The sequence below is a fragment of the Dermacentor silvarum genome, unplaced genomic scaffold (assembly GCF_013339745.2).
Source record: "Dermacentor silvarum isolate Dsil-2018 unplaced genomic scaffold, BIME_Dsil_1.4 Seq745, whole genome shotgun sequence".
Lineage (NCBI taxonomy): Eukaryota > Metazoa > Arthropoda > Arachnida > Ixodida > Ixodidae > Dermacentor > Dermacentor silvarum.
Genome location: NW_023606713.1, coordinates 15483 through 26821, shown reverse-complemented (window position 1 = coordinate 26821; position 11339 = coordinate 15483). Strand labels below are relative to the sequence as shown.

Below are 11339 nucleotides of genomic sequence, written 5' to 3'. Positions count from 1 at the left end.
GTAAACTCCATCGACATTTGTGAGACAAACGCCGCTTTTTTCGTCGTTTCGCCGCTGCCCATCCACGTCGAACTGCCACGCGCGCTTACACGCGTGATCTGCCTTAACTCAGTGCTGTTGTTACTTTTATAGCTCTGAGTGTATGTTGTTTCTTGTGAATTTTCATTGAGTTTCAAGTGTTCTGTTTACACTAGTTGTATAAAAATTTTCGTGTGCGTTTTGGAACGAATGGCTTTGTCCCTCAATTGGGTTCTCGGAGTCCTCAGGGAACCGTCATGAAACAATGAAGGAAGAAAGAACCTGCATCACATAGGGACACTGAGCTCAAGTCAATAATAAACGAAAGGAGCGATGATTTTTAGTATCATGCTTCTGATATTTGTGTACAGAAATGTAAAGCTGAGCAATTTCTGTGCACGTGATGACCGAGAGCAAGCGGACTGCGGATGTCGGGAAGTTTGTCAATTTCCAGCAACCTGCCATACAGAAACTGCTTGGTTCAATTCAGTGTCCCACATGTACGTATCATTGCTAATCACCAGCCTGTTAAGCATGAGTCTCATGCGGTCACCGTCTTCGCGCTTTTGCTAACTTCCACATCACGAACAGCCTATGAGCAGTCGCGGCGAACGCAGAAAATTGTGTTTTTCAGTTATAGCCGTGACTTAAAATACTTTCTTCTTTATCGTAAAAAAAAACTGACAATGATTAGTCACCGTTGCTCTGAAGAAAAAAGATCACCAGCCATTTCCGTCGAGAAAATGGGGATAAGCGAAGCTTGTCGTGTGTGACCATAGCCTCCTATGCCTCACTTTTCCTTCCCTTCCCTAGTTCTGTTGCGTTGTACGATCTCTGCTCGTCGCTGTTGTCTCTTGCTTTCGATGTCTCAAGTTAGCTCGGCGGCGTAGTTAGCAGAATTCGCCCGCCATTGCCGCTGGTGATTCTTCGAAATAAATTGCTTCAAAACTAAATCAGTCCGTCACGTAAGACAATGAATGGATCATACCCCCTTAAGCAATGGCTCATACCCCTGTAAGCGCGGCCTCCACGACAGAATTCCACACTGAAATGATCAGCGGCAACGGAGCCAGCTCGGCCCAGCTGTGGAAGAAGAAGACGACCACGAATGCGCTGAGCCATGGCACGAGCGCAACCCGAGGCACGCCAATGAGCCAGCTGCAGAAGAAGACGATGACGCTCGAGCCAATGCTGATGATTAAACCGCGTACGCGTACACCGACCCCGACAAAAGTGAGCCCATAAAACTTTGCTTAAAACGCCCCAATCAGTGCGCCCTGGCTACTGAAACTGTGATGCCAAGCTGGCTTTAACAGAATTCAGTTACAACGACGCTCTGAGGTTTCCCAGGTTTCACTTTGATCAGAGCCTGTTAGGCCAAAAAATAAAACATTTGATCGTTGAGAACGGTTTTCCGAATCGTCAACCTTGTCTTGTGTTGTTGAAATAAATTCATTGTTGGAGGCTGCCGGTGAAGTGGTTGCCAGCTTAATTTTAGACTGCAAATCATAAATGTTATTTTGGATGTCCGAAAAGTTCGCATCAAAGTTGTTCAGAAGTTTGAGTAGAGTGAAGCGCGATAGACAGGAGAAGCGCTACTGACAAGTGTGAACGTTTATTGGAAAATTTCGCAGCAGCAGGACAACGTGCACGCGTGTTGTAAGAAATTTTTGCCTCATCGCCGTGTTATTGCGCCTGCTCTTTTTGTTGCTTGTTTCGGGGTGTCTTGGTTTACAGCGAAATTTTCCAATAATTGTTCACAGTAGCGCTTGTCGTATCTCTTTCGCCTTACTTTAATTGTCTCGTCTAACGCGCTTCACCGTACTCAAATATGCATCACCAACTGGCCCAATATTCTACTCTTCTGTTGCTGCGAAGACCCGCCGTGGCTTCTTAGTGGCTATGGTGTTGGGCTGCTAAGCACGAGGTCGCGGGATTGAATCTCGGCTACGGCAGCCGCATTCCGATGGGGGCGAAATGTGAAAACACCTGTGTACTTAGATTTAGGCGCACATTAAAGAACACCAGGTGGTCCAAATTATTCCGGAGTCCAAATTAGTCCAAATTATACTACGGCGGGCCTCATAATGAGATTGTGGTTGTGGCATGTAAAACCCCATAATTTAATTTTTGTTGCTTGAAAGCTTCAGCAAGGTCACTGACTCAACCCTGGAATCGATGTTGGACAACTCGTTTAGTCAGAGAATTAAGGTCGAGTTTAACCGAAATGTGAAGGTGCAATACTTTGGTGATTTGACTGATTCATGAATGCTTGTATAACTTACTAATTTGAATGCGCTGAACTGTTGTAAATACAGAATATAACTTTTCTTCCTGGGCCTTCGTCATAGGTCCAGGATTAGATTCGATGCCCCCGCAAAGTAATAAGTGACGCCAAACATACACTGCAACCTTGCGAACAGGTTTCAATGATAGCCACGACACCACTAACAAGCACACATCGTTATTGCGGTAACACTTAGTCTTGAAGTAACTAACCTGAAACAACATTTTGCTTGAGTGCTGGGAGTATGGTGTTGTGGCCCTGGACGTCGGCAGGATTTTGCCTAGAGGGGGCACTGACACTGACTGATTTTGCAGTATCCCGTATTAGCGGCGACAGATGCAAAGTGGTTGAGTGCTGTTCACAGGGCAGCGAGGGTTCACTGATAGTGCTGCCAAGTGGTAATGTTAGTTTCGACCAGCCCCACCTGGCAGGCAGGCCAAAAGCAATTTTAGGGCCACAACGCGTCATAGACACCATCTTTATATAGCAAATACGGATCTCAAGGACCATACTTTGCTGCGGAAACTGAAAATACGTCATAGTTGTTGCGCCCGGCACTTTGGGCGGCCAATGCCATTGTCAAGCCACCAAGCCAAACGACATGAAAAGTCAAAATGGCCGCTCGCGCCGGCGCAGGGTGGCAGTTCGCAACGTATGATGCGGGAACGGTCCCACAGTTGCGACGCAACAGCGGGGTTACCAATGCATTGGGTTTCTATTGGAGCTGTGCTGGGACTGGCCGAAAACGACGTAACAGCCAGGAAAACGCAGCCCCCGGGAATGTAACAGCGGGGTTCTACTGTAACACTATACGACGCTACAACGCCATCCCGTGACGCTCGCTCTTCATTTCCGATGCCTCGTGCTTGTGCGAAACGACACGTGTCCACGCATCCGGCACCTGGTGCGACATTCCAAGGATGAGTGCTTCGACCAAAACGGAAAACGGGTGCGCGTTAGAATCGAGTAAATACGGTAAGCGTTTCTTTTTCGAATTTTCGTGCCGAACCTGCATATAACAAAATCCTCTTTATAACGAAGTTTTTAGGAATTCGTTATATCCAGGTTTAACTGTATATGCAACCAACATTCTAACGTATGGTTTTACTGGCTGCTCAGAAATTCAACGCTTTCCTACATATTGTGGTCTGTAAACTTTTGTAGCAGACTGTAGAATCTGTTGTGCACTGATGCAGTGAAACAAATGAAATCACAAATTAAAATTTGCATAGCAAGCAACTACTAAGTTGCTCACTAGTAGCCCAAGTTGTCGCAAGCTCTTGCTCGGTGCTTCTGGTAGCCTACCACCAGAATAACCACTACTGGTTGGCATACCACCGTGCTGGTGGCCTATGCTACTGTAAAGCACCACCGCTGGCTGCCCTGCATTCAAAGAACCGCCATTATGAGAATGCTAAATGTACAGTCCAGTCAAATGGACAGGCCAATGTCTTGAATAACAATCGTTTATTTTGTAACAAACAGTAAGTGCCACGCTCGCAACATTTCAGCTCATTGAATGGGCCTTTACAGAATGTCGAGCCTATAACAGAGCCTGCATGTCCTGCATATATGTGTGTAGCCTGTCAACACTGCATGATACCCTGTCCAAGTAAATCAGTATCACACAAAGGGCAATCTGATCACTGCCGGGTGAATGAGCTCCTGAATGCTGCTACAAGAAAGCAAGGTGCTCGGTCTATAACCGAGAGCAGATACAGAGCAGTTTTTCTGCAGCATCGCATAATTTACAATGCCTGCAGCATAAAATTGTCAAGGCGCAATTTCGCTATAAAAGGGGACATCCCCGAAAACACTAAGAGCGTGCTGTCGTAACTTCATCGATAAAATGTGTCCGGGCTGTTGCAATTTCCTTGGAAAGTAAAGCACATGTATCCACACGCACACACGAGGTGGCTGGCTTTGCAGAAGCAAGGCTGAACCTTGGGCCAAACCACAGTACAGAACCATTGCCACAGTACGAGCACACACCAGCACGGTCATCAGTCTGGTTCAGTTCGCATCCTCTTGCCACCGTGCAGCCAGGAAGCGCCGATAGATGACGGTAACGTAGATGGCTAGAAGCAGCACTACAAAGAGGTCATCCAGCAGACCAAGGATGCCGAAGATCGCCTCCGGAATCATGTCCAGTGGCGAGATGAGGTACATGATGGCGGCCACGAAGCAGAGCACGATGCGCAGTCGGAACATGTACATGATGCCGCCCACAGAGAAGAACTCGGAGCCCGCATGGCGCAACAGCGTTGGCAGATCTCGCAGGTGGTCCAGCCACTGCGTAAGAGACAAGTAGCTGTTTTCACAAAGCACAAACTGGCAGAGCCTGTTCGAAAAAGTGGGAAGAGGCAGAGGCAATTATCACAGAAAAGGATTTAACAGCACAACTAATCGCTGGTCATCCAAAGCACAAGGCAATCTGGACAATGTGTATGCTCGAACACTGGGATGAATGCTCAAGCATTCATCCCGCGACCTAAATTATCATGCTGCATACATTTTACGGACATATGCCAAGGCCTTCAATCCCGCGACCTCGTGCTTCGCATCCCAACACCATAGCCACTAAGAAACCACGGCGGGTCTTCGCAGCAACAGAAGAGTAGAATATTGGGCCAGTTGGTGATGCATATTTGAGTACGGTGAAGCACGTTAGACGAGACAATTAAAGTAAGGCGAAAGAGATACGACAAGCGCTACTGTGAACAATTATTGGAAAATTTCGCTGCAAACCAAGACACCCCGAAACAAGCAACAAAAAGAGCAGGCGCAATAACACGGCGATGAGGCAAAAATTTCTTACAACGCGCGTGCACATTGTCCTGCTGCAGCGAAATTTTCCAATAAACGTTCACACTTGTCAGTAGCGCTTCTCCTGTCTATCGCGCTTCACTCTACTCAAACTTCCGAACAACTTTGATGCAAACGTTTCGGACATCCAAAATAACATTTATGATTTGCAGTCTAAAATTAACCTGGCAACCACTTCACCGGCAGCCTCCAACAATGAATTTATTTCAACAACACAAGACAAGGTTGACGATTCGGAAAACCGTTCGGCAACAGTTTCGCTGGAGCCATAGGACATTGTTCAAGCAGTGGAACACCCATTTCCTCACTGAGGTTCCTCACACGGAAAGCGAACGGCTTTCTCGCAGGTCGATTATGGAAGAGTGTGGCAGCGGTCACGTCATTTATAGTTGAATAAGAAGGATGTTTAATGTTTGCTTGTATTTTCAGAAAATATGTAAAACTGCTGTATGACCGCTGCAGATGAATGCTTGAGCAGTAGGGGATGTGTGATTACCGCATAGTAGACTTCAAATTGAATATCGAATCAAATTACGAAAAAAAGCCGAATATAGAATATCAGAAAATTCAAAATTTAGAAACAAAATATCAAAATTAAATGCTTACAAACTTTGTAAATGCAATTACGGTGCTACACATGCTTGGGAGTCTCCTATCACTGCATAACAAGAACGCATCAAGCTATCAGTAACACAGATATCAAAGCGTACAGTACGGTCTACTTTTATTAAAAGGAACACCAATTTACTATGCCAGCACTGATTACAGCTGAGTTCCAGTATACGAAGGTCTGGAAAATATTTTTTTATCAATAGAACTTCTGTTCAATAGAATGAAGTGCTTTTTTTCCCCTCTGAAACATAAATTAGTGAGGTTTGAATACCAATGAGATGTAAAACAGTGGACCTGTGATTTGCGGCAATCTTTTATTTATTGCATACAAAGTTTTTCTTTTCAGTATTTCTCCAAAACACACAAGGGCTAAACCAACTTTACGGCTGCTGGGTTATCGTAAGACCAATCTACGTAACAGATGAAAAGACTGCGCATCACATGACTAGATCACCACTCCGCGCATAGCCGGCGCCGTCCGCGCCACTTGATTGTCAGGTTCGGCATGATTTGCCACCTGTAAAAAATTGTGGAACCTTGAGGGTCACAGCAAGTTCGATATCCTATAAACATCCACTGCCAGGACATGGATATCCTAGGAATGTGTCGAATACGTCCCTCACATGACCATTTGGGCGAATTTTCCTTGTCTGCGAGGGACATTATCGGGACATGCTGCATACATTTTACGGACATATACCAAGGCCTTTTGCCACAAAGTATCTTTAAATGTTCTTTTGCACAGTGCTCACCATAATGTCTATTACGATCACAGCACACACATCAAGAACAGTTATGTGCATGCGCTATGCATGCATGCACATTTGCTCAAGTGCCGCATATACTCCCGATTCTTCTAGGCCTTCTGCTGAGCAGATACAGCTGGTTGAACTAACTGACGTTTTTCAAGTAAATTGTGTCAGAAAATTCGTAACGTACGACGTACACACAAGCTCCAGACATGATAGCTTCAGATTGTAATTCGAACATGCGAGAAACCATAATTCTGCTATGAGGAAACTTGGACAAAACATCAAGTGGTAGACAAATATTCACATGTATTGAGAATTTGTTACTTGTGCTGGCAACACGGTTCAAATAAACAAAGATGGCTGCGCTAGCTGCGCACAGTTGACACCGCTAGCGGTAAGCTAACTGTATATTGTATTGTCTCTTGCTAGTAGAAAAAAAAGCAGCTATCCTATGATGAGTGGCCGGGTCTCGAAAAAAAGTCGCAGTTTTGCATGAAAGGCGAAGCATCGATTGCGATACCAAATTAGCAGACAGCTATATGAAGTAAGGAATGTAGTTTTATCGGCGGCCGTATATAGTTGTAAATATTCACTTCCTAACTAAATAAACAAGCAAGGTGTCACGTGCGCACAGGTAAACATGAACTCATCTCACTCGATGACTGCGGAAACTCGTGAAAAAACTGGAGTGAGAAAGTGCGCTTGATCAAATCAGGCTTTACTACACCCACCTGAGACTAACATCAATCCTGTTCCTCCTTGATCGCGCTGGCTCTTGCTTCAACACGAAGTAAACATCGAGAGCACAGCGCATACGAAGCTACTGTCACTCGGCGCATGTACTTTGATGATGTGTGGTGTTTTATGGCGCAAGGGCCAGTTATGGCCAAAGAGCGCCATGCCAGTGTTTGTGAGTGTGCAGTGGAGCGATGAATTATGAGAAGTAGATGAAGCGTGGCTGTAAAGGGGCCTAAAAATAATCGCTGTAAAGTGCGTAAAATATACATGCACTAAAATCATGGCAATGACTCATGAGGTGTACTATGAAATGAATGCATTGAAAAAGAATGACACGATATTTAAAATATTTAAGATGCAGTAATTGGCAAGAAGCACTACTGCCTAAATAGAGCCCTTGAACCAAAAGGGCCTGGAGGCATGTGCTATAAAAACTACTATCACAGCAGCATCCTCTGGAGAGAGGATGCGCTACGACCTTAATGGGCTAATAACATTCAGGACCACATCGTTCAAGAAATCGATGACTGCTTTGGCGTTAAAAAGCGGTTCTTCACCAAGAAACATGATGGGATGAAGAGGCACATGATACCGGTACGCTTGAGGAAAATATTTCTTTCTCTCTGTTTCGGCTTCCCGACACTCCACGAGGACATGGAGGACGGTCAGCCTCTCACCACATCTACCACAGGTTGGTGGTTGCCACCCATATGCCACCCACAAAAAATTGTGGGTGGCATATGTATGTCCTATTCTTAGACGACAGACTAGGACATCAGTTCGTCGTGTTTTCGTTACGGGGGGCCGGAAACCTAACTGTGGTTTTATCAAGTGAAGCTTATTATTTCTTTCCGCATCCCACAAGCGTTGCCAGTGGCTTCGCAGTTTCTTTCACAGGAAAGGCTTCAAATCTGTTGCAGGAACAGCAGCTGTAGGGAGATGTAATGCCTGATATGTAACTGATGTGGCCATTTGGTCTGCTCGAACATTACCCTCAATGCCTCTATGGCCTGGCACCCAGCATATAATCACATGCTGGTTAGATATATACGCTTTACACAGAACGGAATAGAGCTCATTAAGTACAGGGTTTTTGTGTTTACAGAGTGATTGCAATGCTTTCACAACACTTTGCGAGTCTGTAAATATGATAGTCTTTTTAAGTTTTGATTTCATTATATACTTTACAGCCGATAATATTGCATAGGCCTCAGCCGTGGAGATACTTGTCTCCGGGTGCAGTACACCAGATTCCGAAAACGATGGACCGATGGCTGCATAAGTTACCCCGGCATGTGACTTGGAAGCATCTGTGTAAAACTCTGTACACGAGTATTTAGATTGGAGTTCTAAGAAATGCATTCTAATGTGTGCCTCTGGCGCGTGTTTAGTGACCTCTACGAACGATGTGTCACACTCTATGAGCTGCCACTGCCACGGCGGCAACAGTTTCGCTGGAGCCATAGGACATTGTTCAAGCAGTGGAACACCCATTTCCTCACTGAGGTTCCTCACACGGAAAGCGAACGGCTTTCTCGCTGCAGGTCGATTATGGAAGAGTGTGGCAGCGGTCACGTCATTTATAGTTGAATAAGAAGGATGTTTAATGTTTGCTTGTATTTTCAGAAAATATGTAAAACTGCTGTATGACCGCTGCAGATGAAGTGACCACTGATTCGACTCTACGTAGAGGCTCTGGATTGGACTTGTCCTGAAAGCACCAGTCGCGAGACGGATACCCAAGTGGTGAACGGGGTCTAGTATTTTTAACGCACTTGGCGTTGCAGAATTGTAAATTATTGACCCGTAATCAAGGCGTGAGAGGACAAGACTTTTATACAAGTTAAGCAAACACTTTCGATCACTACCCCAAGTCGTACACGACAGAAGCTTTAAAAGGTTCATTGTCTTCAGGCATTTTGCCCTCAGATGCTTAAGATGAGGAATAAATGTGAGTTTACAATCTAAAATGATTCCTAAAAACTTGTGCTCGCTGCTCACAGAGAGCGCATCTCCTTTGATTGCAATATTTGGGACTGGCGTTATGCCTCTCTTGTAAGTAAAAAGTACGCAAGTGCTCTTCTGGACATTTACTTTGAAACCATTTTCGTCTGCCCATTCGGACAATTTGTTTATTCCAAGCTGCACTTGTCGTTCGCAGATGGCAATATTGCATGACTTGAAGGCTATTTGCACATCGTCAACATAAATTGAATAAAACATTGTGCGTGGAATGACTTTGTGCAGGGAATTCATTTTTACAATAAATAGTGTGCAACTAAGCACAGCACGCCTCCCTGTGGCACCCGGTCTCTTGGGTGAATGACTTAGACAAAGCGTTGCCCACTCTTACACGGAATGTGCGATTAGATAGGTAACTTTCGATTGTATTTAACATGTTGCCACGGACACCCATCGCCGAGAGATCTCAGAGAATGCCGTAGCGCCATGTCGTGGCGTAAGCTTTTTCTAGGTCGAGAAACACTGAGAGGCAGAACTGCTTATGTATAAAAGCATCCCTGATATAAGACTCAATGCGAACAAGGTGGTCTGTTGTGGACATACCTTCCCTGAAACCACATTGTCTAGTAGTTTGTTATTTTCAAGGAAACAGATTAAGCGCCTGTTTATTATTTTTTCAAATAGTTTGCACAGGCAGCTTGTTAGGGCTATTGGCCTATAGCTGCTGGCTAGGGATGGGTCTTTGCCTTGTTTAAGCACGGGGATGACTATAGCTTCCTTCCACGAGGACGGGATATACCCATCCGCCCACATGGCATTGAAAAGATACAGGAGTGTTTTCAGAGTTTCAGGATGTAGGTACTTAATCATTTCATATATGACACGATCACCACCTGGCGCCGAGTTATTGCAGCAAGCGAGGGATGCCTTAAGTTCAGTTAAAGTAAATGGATAGTTGTAGGCCTCACTCGATCAATATTTACGTTTAAGGGGCTGCCGCTCTTCGCGTTCTTTGAACCTCACAAATGTTTTTGTGCAATGGGACGCACTGGATACATGTTCGAAGTGTTCGCCCAGACAATCTGCCTGGTCTTCCAGGCTCTCACCTTGGGTACTGACTAAGGGGAGTGGGTGTACCTCCTGGCCTTTTAATTTATTTACTCTATTCCACACTTTTGTCTCATCAGTGTACGAATTTATACCGGAGATGTACTTCTCCCAACTCTCCCTTCTAGCACGTCGACGCGTTCTTCTACCCTGGGACTTTATTTGTTTGAAACTAATCAAGTTTTCGGCAGATGGTGAGTCGCGAAGTCGTACCCAAGCCTTGTTTTGATTTTTCCGGGCTTGTTTACATTCTTCATTCCACCACGGAATGCGACATTCATTCGCAAGTCCGTTAGTTTGACGGATGCATTTCGTGGCAGCGTCAATTATAAAGGCTGTTATATAGGCCACAGCGTCTTCTATATTAAAGGAGGAAATATCATCCGTGGTTAGATATGTAAGTTCCCGGAAAAGTTCCCAGTACCCGTGTCAACCTTCCATCGGGGAATGTGTGGTGAGCATATATCTTGTTTTGTTAAGTTTATTATAATTGGGAAGTGGTCGCTCCCAAAGGGGTTCTTGAGAACGGACCACTCCAGGTACGGAATTATTGTACTCGACACGATACTTAAATGTATAGAGGAGTATGTATTATGCGCCACGCTGTAGTACGTTGGCTCTTTCTTATTAAGCAAACATGCTCCTGAGGAAAAAAGAAAGTTTTCAATTAGGCGACCTCTCGCATCGCAACGCGAGTCTCCCCACAAAGTGTTATCTCCTACAACAATGTATGGAGCCGGAAGTTCATCTATATAGTTTTGAAATTCGGTTTTATTAAGTTGATAACTGGGAGGGATGTATATAGAACTGATAGTGATTAGCTTGTCAAAAAGCACCCTTTGGACAGCAACTGCCTCTAGGGGCGTACGAAGTTTTATTTCCCTACAGGCAACACCTCTCGCATCCCTACAGGCGACCTCTCGCATCGCAACGCGAGTCTCCCCACAAAGTGTTATCTCCGACAACAATGTATGGAGCCGGAAGTTCATCTATATAGTTTTGAAATTCGGTTTTATTAAGTTGATAACTGGGAGGGA

General features: G+C 45.0%; 1 protein-coding gene across 1 annotated transcript; it reads right to left on the bottom strand.

The window, feature by feature from the left end:
- Nucleotides 1-3772: 3772 nt before the first annotated feature.
- Nucleotides 3773-4678, bottom strand: LOC119435484 (E3 ubiquitin-protein ligase RNF170; the record flags this gene model as incomplete). Its single annotated transcript, XM_037702328.2, has 1 exon — nucleotides 3773-4678. A coding segment is annotated over one exon (360 nt), but the record flags the coding sequence as incomplete, so codon positions are not given.
- Between the last annotated feature and the right edge of the window lie 6661 nt (nucleotides 4679-11339).